The sequence below is a fragment of the Gracilinanus agilis genome, chromosome 1, assembly GCF_016433145.1.
Source record: "Gracilinanus agilis isolate LMUSP501 chromosome 1, AgileGrace, whole genome shotgun sequence".
Classification (NCBI taxonomy): Eukaryota; Metazoa; Chordata; class Mammalia; order Didelphimorphia; family Didelphidae; genus Gracilinanus; species Gracilinanus agilis.
The window spans coordinates 379,257,777-379,274,601 of NC_058130.1; the positions used below are offsets into that span (position 1 = coordinate 379,257,777).

Below are 16,825 nucleotides of genomic sequence, written 5' to 3' on the forward strand. Positions count from 1 at the left end.
ATAACTTAGTCTATGCCCCAAAAGAGTCAAAGAAAGAAAAGCTCCCATGTGTACAAAAATATTTATAGCAATTCTTTTTTTTCTTTTTTTTTTTAAACCCTTAAATATTAACTTCTGTGTATTGGCTCCTTGGTGGAAGAGTGGTAAGGGTGGGCAATGGGGGTCAAGTGACTTGCCCAGGGTCACACAGCTGGGAAGTGTCTGAGGCCAGATTAGCAATTCTTTTTTGAGATAGCAAAAAATTGGAAATTGAGGAGAGGACCATCAATTGAAGAATGGATGAACAAGTTGTGGTATGTACGGGTGATGGAGTACTACAGTGGTATAAGAAATAATGAAGATGATGGTTTGAGAGAAACAACAAGACTTGTAGGAACTGATACAAAGAACAGGAGAATAATTTACACAATAATAGCAACATTGTAAACATAACAAACTGTGAAAGTAATTCTGATCAACAAAATAATCAACCATTACAAAGGATGAAACAGACCATCCACCTCCAGTTTAAGTTGATGGACTCAGAATGCAAATTGAAGCATTTTTCTTCCCTTTATTTTTTTGGTGGAGAGGGAGTGGCTAATGTGGGAATTTGTTTTGTATGACTTCACATATTTGTAATAGATTTTGTTTTTCTTACTTTCCTGGGGGACAGGAAGGAGAGAATATGGAATTAAATGTAAAAGAAAACTGAATTCATCAGAAAAAAAAAGCCATCCTCACAGTCAAGATAACCTGGGTTCAAGTCCTGCCTTAAGACACCATGACCTTGGATGTCTGTCTACACTGTATACAGTAGCAGAAATATTATACAACAATTAACTATGATGGACTAAACTTATTATTAGCAAAGCAAGTTCCCAAGATATCAACAAGTGACCCATGATGAAAAATACTATCCACAGCCAAAGAAGGAACTGTTGGCATCAGATTGCAGATAAAAGCATGCCATCTTCTATTTTATTTCCTTCTTGAGTTTTTTATTGTGTGTGATATGTCTTTTGCCATAAGATGGGGAATATGGGAAATATGTATTATGGGGAAGCACTGGTTTAACCTTTATCAGACTATTTACCATTTGGGTGGGGGAGAGGAAGAGAATCTGAATCACAAAATATTAGAAAACAATCGTTAAAAATTGTTTCTACGTGTAATTGAAAAAAAATACAATTTGATTTTAAAAATAGAAAACCTCAAATGGGGTCATGAAGAGTCAGACATGACTGAAACGAATGAACAACAATGACTCTAGAGATAATGTCTAGCACATAATAAGTATTGGACAAATTGTTGTTGATAACTTAACTTCTGGTATCTCAGCAATAAAAGCCAGTCAAATATCTCCATTCAAATAAGAAAATGACAATAGGCGTACAAACTATCTTCTTTGGAAAACAACTTCCCTCCTCCTCTCCCTCCTAAAAAAAGTAGGATTTTGACAGCAGCTATGGCAACTATGATTTAAGCATAATGCATATTGGGTAATTGTTTGGCAAATCAAAATAACATGTGATAACTAAGCAGGAAGAAAGTATTGCCTATACTTCTCTAGTGAAAGGAAAAAGGTTATTAAGAAATGGAGAGGGGGTACCTAGGTGGCTCAGTGGATTGAGAGCCAGGTCTAGAGATGGGAGGTCCTGGGTTCAAATCTGGCCTCAGATACTTCCTAGCTGTGTGACCCTGGGCAGGTCACTTGATCCCCATTGCCTAGCCCTTACCTCTCTTCTGCCTTGGAACCAAAACGCAGTATTGATTTTAAGGTAGAAGGTAAGGGCTTTTTTTTTTTTTTAAAGAAATGGAGAACCATTAATGTTCAAATTTGACTTAAGAGAAATCTGATTAAAGTATCATCCATAGTACTAGAGCTGAAAAACATTCAATAGCCCTAGTGCAAGCCCATTCCTCATTTTACAGAAGAGGAAGTTAAGTGACTTATCAAAGATCACATGAGCAGTAAGCATAATAGTGCAGATTGAAACATGAAATGATGCCAGAGTCCATGCGTTTTTCACTGCACTTTGTGGCAGGCAGAAATGAACAGGCTTACATTTATACAAAGAGCACATTACACATTGGGTAAAGTTTTGGAGAGAGATAGTACTTTGCCATCCACATTTTCACCTTGTTGGGTCACATTAAAAAAAATGCTTGTTCTTCTCTTTCTTAGTTTATTTTCAGCCATCAGTGTGAAGTTATACATATCTTGCACTTCTGGGGCTAGTTGCCAAATACACCAGTTTCTGTGATCACAAACAACTTTTTTCTTGGAATACCTTTAAAATAAACAAACAAATAATGACAATAATATAATTTTTGTTGAAGAAAGCCTGCTTCTGCCTTGGAACATATCTAGAGGTTTCCATACTATATTGCTAAGAACAGTGGCATATGACCAGTTGTATTCCCACTGAAAACTATGGATGATTAAAAATAGTATTTCAAACAATTTGGTTTTTGCAAATTTTTCATAGAGGCAATGAGGTTGTAAACTGAATAGGTCACTGGACTTGGAGTCAGGAAGATCTAAATTTAAATCTTACACTGGACACTTACTGGCTGTGTGACCCTGTCCCTTAACCTCTGCATGCCTCAGTTTCCTCATCTGTAAAGTAAAGATAATAATACAAGTGGGTTCAAATAAGACCTTGGACAAGTCACTTAACTCCCATTGCTTAGCTCTTACCACTCTTCTGCCATGGAACTAATACATAGTATTGATTCTAAGGTGGAAGGTAAGGGTTTAAAAAAAATAAATATAGGATCCAATGAGATAACTGTAAAGCACTTAAAGAACTGCATAAATCCTACTTATTTAATAAGAAGATGTTTCCTATTTTTTCCTTGCAGATTGTTAGGACTTTCCTTAATTTCTATTAGCCAAAGAACTTTGTTACTTCCACAAAGGTCATCAGACTTGGAGTAAGATGACTTGGATTTGAGCCCCAGTTCTCACAGTTTTCACCATGGGAAAATCACTTGATCTTTCTGATCCTTAGTTTTGTCATTAGATGCCTGTGGTTTTTAATATGATTTCATACTTAGGAGCTATGTGGGTGCCATTTTGGAAACTCATCTCTCAAGTTGGGCTTTTCTTACCACAGTCATTTTCAGGTCTTACTCTGCTTCTAAAGAAAACTGTTTATCTCAAACAAAATCTTGTTAGAATATACTTATAATTTCAAAGAAAGAATCCCTTGGGAATCAAATGAGACAATAGATACAAAGTTCTTCGTAGACTTTCGAGAGCTCTATAATTATAAACATTAAGTCACTAAAAGGGAAGTAGGAAATTAGGCAACCCTAAGTCATCAGTCAGATCGCTTGGATTTGCATCTTTTCTTTCTGTCTTTTAGACTTAGCAACATTTTGGTTGGTTGTGAGGCAAACCAGACTCTTTAGGGGCTGGCAATTGGCCTATTGGTTTCAACTTTCTGTAATACCTCAAGGAAGCTTTCAATAAGATTATCAAAACCATTTTGCACAGGAAGGGTTGAAATACTACCAAGCTTAAACCAGAAGGCATGACTTGCCATTCAAATAAAGAGTAATTGGTTGGAAGATGTTGTGGCAATAATGTGTCTCTTCCTGGATCCCAAGTACAGTTCAAAGTCCGTAAGTCCCGAGTTTCACAAAAAAAATTCTTGGGCTCTTCAAGGACTCCTGTGAGTACAAAGAAAAAGCTGTTGGTAAAATGAAGGCAAATCTTTAAATCAAGGGGCATGAATGTCCTGTTAGGCATGATATTTAAGGTAGACAGACCTAGACACTAAGTTTCCCCGAAGTTGAATAAGAATAGATCAGCTTCCTGGAAAGCCACGTGATCCTGTCAGTCATCAATTCATTCCTGATCACAGTTAATGATCACATGTTGCCTAGCATCCCAGGTCCAATCTCTATCATATTCCTATTGCAACAATCTAGGTAGGAAACAGGGGTGAGTACTCATCCTAAACCATGACTAGTAGCAGTGTAGTAACCCTGGAAAGGTGCCAGACCTGAAACCATCAGACCTGGCCCAGAGTCCTAGCTATGAGCCCCCCTTAGCTGCATGACCTTGGGCAAATCATTTAACCTCACTAGCTCTCAGATTCCTCATCTATAAACTGGGATGGTAAGCATGAACTACTATATGACTCTATTTTTCCTTCCATCCATTCTTTGCCATGGCTGAACAATTCATCCCTAACTGTCCAGCCCACTGGTGACAGTTCTCTCCCCATTTGGCTAGACTAGTCCTTAGAAAGCAGGCATGGTTTGTGGCCAGAACCATCTGTAATAGGTATAGGCTTTAAAAATATAAAAGCAGATTTTTGCAAGCATATCTGCTTTTACACTTTTAAAGCCTATACCTATTACACATCCTTTAAGTCTTTCTGTTATGGCCAAACCGACTTAATCTTGGTGAACTGCCCAGGACAACCCATGACTGTGAGGCTTTGGAGGAGGACCTCATTATTCTTTAGAAGCTTAATAATGCCCAAATATTTGGAAATGTATATTTAGGTGTTCTGTCTCTGTCTGCCTAGACAAACATTTTCTAATCAGGTTACATTTGGATTTTGTTAAGAGGCTGAGGGCCCTGCTAGGGCCAGCAGTGGATACAGTACCAGGTATGGAGTCAGGAAGACTAATGTTCATGAGTTCAAATCTGGCCATAGAAGCTTCTTACTTATAGGACCTTGGGAAAGTCACTTAACCCTGCTTGCCTCAGTTTCTTCTTTTATAAAATGAGCTGGAAGAGGAAATTACAAACCATTCCTGTATCTTTGTTAAGAAAACTTGAAATGGGGAGTGGGTAGGTAGCATAGTGGATATAGCGCCAAGCCTAAAGTTAAGAGGACCTGGGTTCAAATTTGACCTCAGACATACTTTAGAAAGCTATGTGACCCTGGACAAGTCATTTAATCCCGATTGCCTCATCCTTACCACTCTCTGCCTTAGAAGAGATACTTAGTATTGAGTCTAAGACAGAAGGTAAGACTTTTTTTTTCAAATAAAGTAAATAAAACCCCAAGTGGGTTCATGAAGAGTTGGACATGCCTGAAAATGACTGCACAAAAGGAATTATATATAGAAGTATACAGCCAGATGTTTGTCTTTGCTTGCTCAGAACTACGTTTTCTAACCAAGTTGTATTTTGTTAAGAAGATAGGTGATGTCAGTGAGAAACTGAGGAAAAAGGGCAAGTTTGGATTTTACATCATCTTAGGTCTCCTGGGAGACTAGGTGTTTTCTGTCGTGATTTTATGGCAGGAAATACACAGCCCCTTATCCCCCCTCCCATCCAAGGCAGGACAGTCAAGGATAAATTCTCCTGAGGTTCCAAAAACCCCGAGGTACCTTGAGGTTACTAACCCTATGCAATCGACTTTAGCCAATCCTGTCACTCTCTAGTACCTTTTCTACTTCACCAGGGGGATTGCCAGGGAATTCAGTTTTTCCTCTTGGCAATGCTTTTGACCCTGGGCAGTAGCCGGGGTACATACCCATGTTAACTCTTTCTTGGCCCTGGTGTACTTTCTGTGAATCCCTTCACTCCAGGGGTAGTGGGGTCAGGTAGAGTGAGGGATAAGAAGCTGAGAAAGTAGATGAAGAAAGCTCAGAGGAAAATGTGCAAACAGCACACATATAGCAAGCATTCTTTCCCTCCTCCTCCTCCTCCAGCAATGACTAACTGAATTTTGAGTCCTTCTCTAAGTCATGCCAGCCCAGACCGATACTATATAGTGCTGTGGGGAGATAGCCCTCCAGTCCCAACATCTTTGTCCAAATAGGGTAGTGAAGATGAAGAAAGGATCTCTATTGATCTGAAGAATGCCATTTCCCCTCTTTTTAAACTGATTCATTGTGTGTGTGTGTGTGTGTGTGTGTGTGTGTGTGTGTGTGTGTGTGTATTTCTGAAGATATATAGATCCTTTGAGCCAATGCTAAAGAATCTAGAAAATGTGATTTTTTAAAAAACTTTTTAATTTCCGGAAGAAGGGATAAAAGAAGGGTATGAGTTATTATCACAGAAGATGGTTTGGGTATGAAATCCTTAAGCTAATGGGTACTTTCACGGAACATGAGAACTATATTTACTGGCAGATTTTATAGCCTACTCTGATCTCTCCTGAGAAAGAAAGAGTTTTCCTTTGAATAGGACAATACCATTTTGGAAACTCACCTCTTGTTTGGCTATTCTTGCCCCAGGCATTTTTAGAACTTCCTCTACTTCTAAATAAAACTGTCCATCTCAGTTTAAAAAAAAAAAAGTGATGTTTAATTTTTAAAAATTGACAATTGCAAATCACTTTTTACGTATGTTCCTTCCTATTGGCTCTCATGACAACCCTGTGAGATAAGGTGGTACAAATGTTAACATTCCCATTTTGCTAATGAACAAACAGGCTCAGAGAAATTAAATCGTTTGTTCAGCCACACAGATAGTGACAACAGGAGAGACTCAAATCCAAGTCTTCTGCCTCCCAACTTCAGCAAGGACTTTCTACTGCCCTTAATGGTTGTAGAGAATAAGGAGATGATGCTGCAGAAAGTGTAGTATGAGTGAAGAAGGTGGGGTGGGCAGGTAATGAATCAAAGATAGTGCAAAGCGGCTGGCCCATACTGTGCTCCCTCATGACAACACATAAATTGCATGAAATATTGTGAGCAGTCTGACATCTGCAAGCACGAGGGCCCTGGAAATGATGCATGGTGTATCGAGTGGCTTATAGATGACTATCACATATACATATACATATACATATACATATACATATACATATACATATACATATACATATACATATACATAGATGACTGACTGAGCTAGCGGGCAAAGGGGCTTGCATTAAAATGAAACGAAGAAGAGAAACCCGGCCTCAGACACTTCCCAGCTGTGTGACCCTGGGCAAGTCACTTGACCCCCATTGCCCACCCTTACCAATCTTCCATCTATGAGACAATACACCGAAGTACAAGGGTTAAAAAAAAAAAAAAACGAAGATCCATGAAAGGAACTGAGGATGTCTAGGCTAGAGAAGAGATGACTTAGGGGAAGAGCTAATGACTGGCTTCGGGTGGCTTATAGAAAAGGGACTATTGTTGAGTTGTGTCTGACTCTTCCTGACCCCATCTAGGGTTTCCTTGGCAAAGATACTGGAATGGTTTGTCATTTCCTTTTCCAGCTCATTTTATAAATGAGGAAACTTAAGCATGTAAGGTTAAGTGACTTGTCCAGGGTCACACAGCTAGGAAGTGTCTGAAGTCAGATCTGAACTCAGGAAGATGAGCCATTCTGACTCCACACTTGGCACACAGTCCACTGAGCCACCTAGACAACTTAGAATGGGATTAGACCTATTTTTCTTGACCCAGGGTATAGAATTCATATCAGTGGTAGGGATGGGATTTGCAAAGAGGCAGATTTAGGGGCAATGAAAGGGGAAACATCCAAATAACCAAAAAGTAAAATGTGCTTCCATGGAAGGTAGTAGCTTTGTTGTTTATTTATTTATTTTTTAAACCTTTACCTTCCATCTTAGAATCAATTCTGTGTATTGGTTCCAAGGCAGAAGAGTGGCAAGAGATAGGCAAGGGGGTTAAGTGACTTGCTCAGGGTCACACAGCTAGGAAGTGTCTGAGGACAGATTTGAATCTAGGACTTCTCTACACATGACTCTCAATCCACTGAGACATCCAGTTGCCCCCTAGATTTATTATTACTAGAAGTCTTCAAGCAAAGTCAACATACTCTCTTTTGGAGAATTATTATAGAGAAGAATTTTGTTCAGATATAGTTTGGATTAGAGACCTCCGAGGTCCCTCCCAAACTCTGAGTTTATGGGTTATTAGGGAATATGGGGTAAACATGGGCAACCACAGGTTGGGGTTATGCAAGCTTGATTTGACTAAATGTTTCTTAAGGCCATGTTCACTTAATATATTCTCTTAATATATACCGCCTTTGGTATAAATGTGCTAACATGTTTATTAGCCGGAGAGTCATTAAGCATTGGAATGTTGTACCTCTGGACTCTGTAACATTTTGATTTTGCTTTTGGGAGTTGGGAAGGGATGGGCATGCTGGCCATGAGTCATTTCTTCACAAGGATGATAAATATTCTAATTACTGGAGAATTCAAAGATACTCTCCATCCTATTATCCCATGTCTCCCTTAAGCCACATTTTTGAAACTTGACTCTACTTCTGAGTGAGTAGAAGAAAATGAGAATTATTATGAGAACCAGGTGGAATTAACCAATAGCTGTACCTGTGGTTTTTATATGTTTATAGCATTGGTTTTCAAAAGCATCAAAATGACTTTTTGTTGAAGATGTTAGGGGGGTAACTTTGATGTCTAACTCTAAGAAATCTTTCAAAAAATCCTTCTAAATGCTAATCTCTTAGTGAGGAATATTATAGCATATCAAGGCTATCCATGACTATCTTTTCCCCCCTTTTGGAAAAAAAAGGAACACAATTGAAGTCCAAGTCCTTACCTCCTACGTATAGGACAGTACCCACAAATTCATAGGAAGAGTTCAGCAAACAAATAGCATTGAATCCCGTTGGCCTACTAATAGGAATATTATTCACTTCAAACATTGTCACACGGGGGCTTAGTTTTATTTCTTGCATCCTTTTGTCTCCAAAATAAAATGTCATATTGTCATTATCCATCTTGGAAATGCAGCAAAAGGTGACATTGGCATCTTCTTCAGCATATATAGTATCATAAGGGAAAATGAGAAGTTGGCCTGAGGAGTCCTGTCCTACAAGACACAACAAAAAACATTTCAGAATCTCGGGCACATTATGTGGAAACAATAATAGCTCACACTTCTTTTTACAACATTTTAAAACTTGCATCATAAGTGTCTTCCCTCAACTACCCCAGGGGTGAGGAAGTACAAATTATTACTTCTCTTTTCTTTTTAAAAAAAATTATCTAGTTTTCCATATTACATGTTGACACAATTTTAATAACCATTTTCTGACATTTTGCAATCCAGATTTTCTCTCTCCCTCCCATCTCTTCCCACTCCCTGAGATGCAATCAGTTTCTTCTAGATTTTTTGTCATATGTCTCTTGGAGTTGTCCTGGATCTTTGCATTGCCGATAATAGTTGTCGTTCAGAGTTGACCATCACTCATTACTGTTGTTATTACCTCTATTTTCAGTATGCTGTAACTGAGGTTAATAACTTGGTCAGTGTCACCACTAGTAAAATGCCAGAAACCAGAATTCAAACCCAGTTCCTCTGAGACTGCAAGTCTGGTATTCTATGCTTTACTATGTCTCAGGGAAACTGAAGGGCAGCAGTACCAACCATTTGATCATCATACCCACTGGGTGTATGCCAGGATCCTTGAAGGGAGCTGGTGGAGTAGGTATTTGCCCCATTTAAAAGCATATCACAGAGACAAGAAAAAGTGGGCAGAGATAACGCGAAGCTGTAGCTGCAGAGACTTCTTACTCAAATCAGTAAAGCATTTTAAAGCAAATGCTTCCTCCCTTCCCCCAGGCCCTCCACAATCTTTTCTTCGTAAAAAAAGCTGTTAATACTTCTGTGACTGGGCTTAAGGAGTCTTATTTCTAGAACCCAATGATCACTTGTTGAACTGTTTCCTTTTCAAGTAAGTAGGATAATTGCTTTATAAATTAAGCCCCAACCACTATTGTGGGCAATCTGTCAAGCTTGAAAAAGGGAGAGTGGGAGAAAGTTCTAATTCGCCAGCACTATTCTTCCATATAATAATAAAAAATATTACCAAAGCTTTTATAAAGGGGCAGCTAAGTGGTGTAGTGGATAGAACATCAGTCCTGGAGTCAGGAAGATCTGAGTTCAAATCTAACCTCAGATATTTACTAGCTGTGTGACCCATTTGAGCCTCACCACCAAAGGTAGGTGACAAATGAGGCAGAGAGGTCAAGTGACTTGTCCAGGATTCTCACAGAGGTAGTAAGGACTTGAGTCAGGATTTGAACTCAGGTCTTCCTGACTTCATGTTCAGCACTCTATCCACTGAGCCAGGAAACTACTTGCAAGTGTACTTGTCCCCAAAGTCACACAAACATCATGTGCAATAGTTGTTAGCAGTGGTCCAGCACCTACCTGCAATAATAGGAGCTTGGGAAATGATGTGCATTAATTGATCCAATGGCCAGTGATGACCTGATTGACTTCAGGTGTGATAGAGAAGATAAGGTCAGCATAAGCAGACTAAATCCGTTGGATGGCGCCATGCCAACTTTCTTTGACAAAGTATTTCACACAGGGTTTAGCCTGACCCAAAGAAAGGGCTTCATAAATACTAGTTGGCTGACTGACTGATAAGCATTTCCTAGGGACATGAGTAATATAGATGAGATGTGTTTTCTTGGTGGTTATCCTTCATACTGAAGATTATAATGATGTCACTATGTAGGGGTCAATGGACAGTGGCTGATTAGACCAATATAAGCTCATAAGACCCTATCACAACTTGGGCACAAATGGCCAATGTGAACATTTGGGATGAAGAAATCTAAATTTTCATTCCTTTTGTTTCTTTTGAGTTGTTGCAACTCTGCTTTTGCTCATAGAACAAAGAATTCTTTGATGTGGGCATGCCACGCAGAGTGAGCTTGTGCCAGTGTCTCCTACATCTCACAACTGATATTAAAGTTCTTTAGAAAGACCTTTAGGGCATCCTCGAATCACTTCTTCTGACCTTCACGTGAGCCCTTGCCCTATATGAATTCTCTGTAAAATAGTCGTATAGGCAAACATATATTTGGCATTTAAACAATGTGGCTAGCCAACTAGAGTTGCACTCTGTGCAGTAGGGTCTGAATGCTGGCAGTTCACCTTGAGAAAGGATCTCAATCTCCAGTACCTTATCTTTTCAGGTGACCTTTGGAATATTCCTAAGATAATTCAAATTGAAGTGATTCCATTTCCTGGCATGTCACAGGCATACTGTCCTGGTTTCACAGGCATACAGCAATGAAGTCAGCACAATGCTTTGGTAGACATCCAGTTTGGTAGGTAGCCCAATACCTCTTCTCTCCCACCCTTTATTTTGGAGCCTCCCAAACACTGAACTAGCTTTGGCAATGTGTGTATTAATTTCATCACCTATATTTACATCCCTGGAAAGTATAGTGCCAGATTCTGGGAAGATGGTGGCTTAGACAAAGCAAAACTTCAGATCTCCATACCCTCCTGCACCAAGATAAAAAACAAAGTGCTTTGAGGGGAAAGAAAACCAAATCTAACACCAGGACAGAGCTGGGGGGTCCAACTGCTGGACACCTCAAGAGGTATGCCAAGAAAATGGCTTGAATTCTTGAACTGTTGGGTCTGAGGGTATAGAAGAGGAATTCCAGGACCCCTCATCCACATGTTGTGCTGAGTTTCCAGCGGCTCCTGGAATCTCTGAGTGGGAAAATGCACTAGTCTGGAGAGAGGCCCTTACTGGCGCCAGGCTCAGGGCATTGAACACAGACACAGGGAGGCGGCTAGAGGAGAAACACAGAGAGGCAATCTAGATACAGTGAAAATGCTCCATCCCCCTCCTCATTTTCTCCCCTCCCCAACTTCTAGAGGTTTTAGCCCCAGGACACATACAGTTCTAAAGATCAACCCTGACCTGACTTAATCCCATCTATAAGACAGATAAGAAGTCTTCAGAGGGCCTGAGAACTCCAACACCCCTCATAGATTGCAGAGAAAGTAGCTATAAACTTCTGTTGCCAGCTGGGGAAGATCTTACATCAAAGCTCATTAAAACCATCTGCTTAATCTAATCTACCAGCAGAGCAGAGAAGGTACAGGAGGGAAAGAGGAAAAAATATGAGTAAACAACAGAAAAAGAAAAAAGAAATTACAATTGACAGCTTCTTTCCAGGAAGTGAACAAAAAGCAAATGAAATAGAAGAAGATCAAGGAACTCCAAGCAAAACCAAAGAAACTCGAGTGAATTGGACACAGGCTTTGGAAAATCTCAAGAACTTAAAATTCAATTAATTCAAGAACTAAAAAAACCATCAAGAGAGGCTGAAGACAATTGGAAAAAGGAAATACATGAACTAAAACAAGAAAATAGTGTCTTGAAAGCCAAAATTGACCAGTTTGAGAATGAAACAAAGAAAGTGAAAGATGACCTACAAAGAAAATCAGACCAGAAGGAGAAGGATGACCAAAAAGCCAGGCATGAAATTCAGTCTTTAAAAATTACAATTCAACAATTAGAAGCAAATGACTTCACAAGGCAGCAAGAATCTATAAAACAAAATCAAAAGAATGAAAAAATTGAGGAAAATATGAAATACCTCATTGGCAGAACCTCAGATCTGGAAAACAAATCTCAGAGAGACAATTTAAGAATTATAGGTCTACTGAAACATCATGACAAAAGAAAAAACCTGGACATCATCCTACAGGAAATTATCCAAGAAAACTGCCCCAACATTCGCAAACAAGAAGGAAAGATGGAAATGGGAAGAATCCACAGATCACCACCTACATTTAATCCACAACTGACAACTCCCAGGAATATTATAGCCAAATTCAAAAATTATCAGACCAAGGCAAAAATATTACAAATTGCTATAAAGAAGTCATTTAGATACCAGGGAACCACAGTTAGGATAACATAGGATCTGGCTACATCTACATTGAAGGACTAGAAGGCATGGAATAGAATATTTTGGAAAGCAAGGGAACTGGGTATACAACCAAGAACCAACTATCCAGCAAAACTGACTATATTCTTGCAGGGGAAAGTATGGTCATTTAATAAAATTGAAGACTTCCAAGCATTCATAAAGAAAAAACTGGACTTAAACAGAGAATTTGCTGCCATAACACAGAACTCAAGAGAACCACCAAAAGGTAATTAAGAGAGGGGAAAAAAACAAAAAAACCCATAACCTTTTCTTTAAGGGATCCAAATGATTTGTATTGCTATAAGAAAAGATGATATTGGTAACTCTTAAAAATTGTTATTATCACCAGAGTAGCTAGAGAAAGTATACTTAGAGGGAACAGTGACAAACTGTATAGGATGAAATGTCAAGATATATATATATANAGTTAGGATAACACAGGATCTAGCTACATATATATTGAATGATTGGAAGACATGGGATATAATATTCTGGAAAGCAAGAGAACTGGGTTTACAACCAAGAATCAACTTTCAGCAAAAGTGACTATATTCTTTCAGGGAGAGTATGATCATTTAATAGAATTGAAAACTTACAAGCATTCATGAATAAAAAACTGGATTTAAACAGAGAATTTGCTGCCCAATCACAGAACTCAAGAGAATCACCAAAAGGTAATTAAAAAAGGGAAAAAAAGAACAAAAAAAATAACCTTTTATTAAGTGACCTAATAAATTCAAATGATTTGTTTCCCTATAAGAAAAGATGATATTGGTAACTCTTAAAAATTGTTATTATAACATCAGGGTAGCTAGAAGAAGTGTACTTAGAGGGAACAGTGACAAATTGTATAGGATGAAATGTCAAGATATCTATATGCATGTATAAATATATATAAAACTAGAGGTAAAAAAAGAAGATAACATTAAGAGAAATGGGAAAAGAGAAAAAATGAAGTAAATTTATATGCCATAAAGAAGTGAGGTAGGGGGGAACAGGGGAAAAGAGCAATACACTGGAAGGGTAAAGAAGTTGGAGAGAGGAAATACTTAATTCTTAAGTGCATTGAAATTAACTTAAAGAGGGAAGAACAATCAGATCCATTGGGGCAGAGAATTGATTCACACCCTATAGAGAAGTAGAAGGGTAACAAAAGGGAAGCAATACTAGGGAGGGAGAGGGAAGAGGGGTAGCTTAAAAAGACCTGAAAGAATAATAAGACAGGAATAAGAAAGGAGGGGGAGAAATGGAAATACAATAAGGGAGGAGACTAGGGGGACTGATGAAAAAAACACTGGTATAGAAGGAAATAGTGAAAGAAGAAAGGGCAGGACAAGGAGAGGGTATCAAAATGTTGCAGAATACACATTTGATAATTATAACTCTGAATGTGAATGGGATGAACTCTCCCATAAAACGGAAGCAAATAGCAGAGTGGATTAGAAACCAAAATCCTACCTATGTTGTCTACAAGAAACACACATGAGATAGGCAGACATATATAGAGTAAAAATGAAAGGATGAAGCAAAATCTATTGGGCTTCGAATGAGAAAAAGAAGGGAGGGATTGAGATCATGAAATCTGACAAAGCCAAAGTAAAAATAGATCTGGTTAAAAGGGATAGGGAAGATAACTACAAACTGATAAAAGGCAGTATAGACAATGAAGAAACAGCAGTACTTAGCATGTATGCATCAAATGGTATAGCATCTATATTTGTAAAGGAGAAACTGTCAGAGCTCAAGGAGGAAATAGATAGTAAAACAATACTAGTAAGAGACCCAAACCTTCCCCTACCAGATCTAGATAATCAAATAAAAAATAAATAAGAAAAGGGGGAAGCTGGGTAGCTCAGTGGAGTGAGAGTCAGGCCTAGAGACGGGAGGTCCTAGGTTCAAACCTGGCCTCAGCCACTTCCCAGCTGTGTGACCCTGGGCAAGTCACTTGACCCCCATTGCCCACCCTTACCACTCTTCCACCTATAAGACAATACACCAAAATTAAGGGTTAAAAAAATAAATAAATAAGAAAGAGGTAAGAGAAGTGAATGAAATCCTAGAAAATTTAGAGTTAATAGATATGTGGAGAAAAATAAATAGGGACAAAAAGGAATAAACCTTCTTTTCAGCAGCATATGGTACATTCACAAAGATTGACCATGTACTAGGGCATAGAAACATGGCCAACAAATGCAAAAAGAGCAGAAATAATAAATGTAACCTTCTCAGACCATAATGCATTAAAAATAATAATTAGTAAGAGTACATGGCTAGGCAAATCAAAAACTAATTGGAAATTGAATAATATGATTCTCCAAAATCAGTTAGTTAAAGAACAAATCATAGAAACAATTAACAATTTCATAGAAGAGAATGACAATGATGAGACATCCTACCAAAATCTGTGGGGTACAGCCAAAGTAGTACTCAGGGGGAAAGTTATAACTTTGAGTGTACATATTAACAAATTAGGGAGGGCAGAGATCAATGAATTGGGCATGCAAATCAAAAAGCTAGAAAGTGAGCAAATTAAAAATCTCCAGATGAAAACTAAATTAGAGATCATAAAAATTAAAGGAGAAATTAATAAAATCAAAAGTAAAAGAACTATTGAATTAATAAATAAGACCAGGAGCTGGTACTTTGAAAAAACAAGTAAAATTGACAAAGCATGGTCAATCTAATTTAAAAAAGGAAAGAAGAAAATGAAATTAATAGTATCAAAGATGAAAAGGGAGACTTCACCTCTATTTAAGGTAATCAGTAAAAATATTTTGCCCAATCATATGGCAATAAATATAGCAATCTAGGTGATATAGATGAATATTTACAAAAATATAAATTGCCTAGATTAACAGCAGAAGAAATAGAATACTTAAATAATCCCATATCAGAAAAAGAGATTGAACAACCCATCAAAGAACTCCCTAAGAAAAAATCTCTAGGATCAGATGGATTCACAAGTGAATTCTATCAAACTTTCAAAGAACAACTAATGCCAATACTATACAAATTATTTGACATAATAAGCAAATTCCCTTTATGACACAAATATGGTACGGATCCCAAAGCCAAATAGATCTAAAATAGAGAAAGAAAACTACAGACCAATCTCCTTAATGAACATAGATGCAAAAATCTTAAATAGAATGCTAGCAAAAAGACTCCAGCAAGTGATCAAGAAGATTATCCATCATGATCAGGTGGGATTTATACCAAGAATGCAAAGATGGTTCTATATTAGGAAAACCATCCACATAATTGACCATATCAACAAGCTAAGAAACAAAAAATCATATGATGATCTTAAGAGATGCTGAAAAAGCCTTTAATAAAATACAACATCCATTCCTACTGAAAACACTAGAAAGTATAGGAATAGAAGGGCCTTTCCTAAAAATAATAAACAGTATATATCTTACACCATCAACAAGGATCATCTGCAATTGGGACAAATTAGAAGCATTCCCAATAAGATCAGGAGTGAAACAAGGATGCCCATTATCACCTCTATTATTTAACATTGTACTAGAAACACTAGCAGTAGCAATTAGAAAAGAAAAAGAAACTGAAGATATTAAAATAGGCAATGAGGAGACCAAGCTATCATTCTTTGCAGATGATATGATGGTCCATTTAAAAAATCCTAGAGAATCAACTACAAAGCTAGTAGAAATAATCAACAACTTTAGCAAAGTTGTAGGATACAAAATAAATGCACATAAATCATCAGCATTTCTATATATTTCCAATACATCACAGCAGCAAGAGGTAGAAAGAGAAACACCATTTAAAATCACCCTAGACAATATAAAATACTTAGGAATCTATCACCAAAACAAACACAGGTATTATATGAACACAACTACAAAACACTTTCTAAATAATTAAAACTACATCTAAACAATTGGAAAAACATTGATTGCTCATGGGTAGGATGAGCTAACATAATAAAAATGACCATTCTACCCAAATTAATTTACTTATTTAGTGCCATACCTATCAAACTACCAAGAAACTTTTTTACTGAATTAGAAAAAACTATAATAAAGTTCATTTGGAAGAACAAAAGATCAAGACTATCAAGGGAAATAATGAAAAAAAAACCATGAAGGAAGGTTTCCTAGCAGTACCGGATATTAAACTGACATAAAACAGTGGTCATCAGGGCAGCTGGGTAGCTCAGT

General features: G+C 37.7%; 1 protein-coding gene across 1 annotated transcript in view; it reads right to left on the reverse strand.

Moving 5' to 3' along the window:
• OSMR (oncostatin M receptor) overlaps positions 1–16,825 on the reverse strand; it is an 84,268-nt gene that overhangs the window by 39,646 nt on the left and 27,797 nt on the right. The window contains exons 5-7 of the mRNA XM_044681362.1: positions 8,485–8,757; positions 3,531–3,660; positions 2,122–2,273 (exon numbers count right to left, since the gene is read on the reverse strand). Coding sequence (XP_044537297.1) covers positions 2,122–2,273; positions 3,531–3,660; positions 8,485–8,757 — 555 coding nt within the window. The remainder of the gene's footprint in view (positions 1–2,121; positions 2,274–3,530; positions 3,661–8,484; positions 8,758–16,825) is intronic.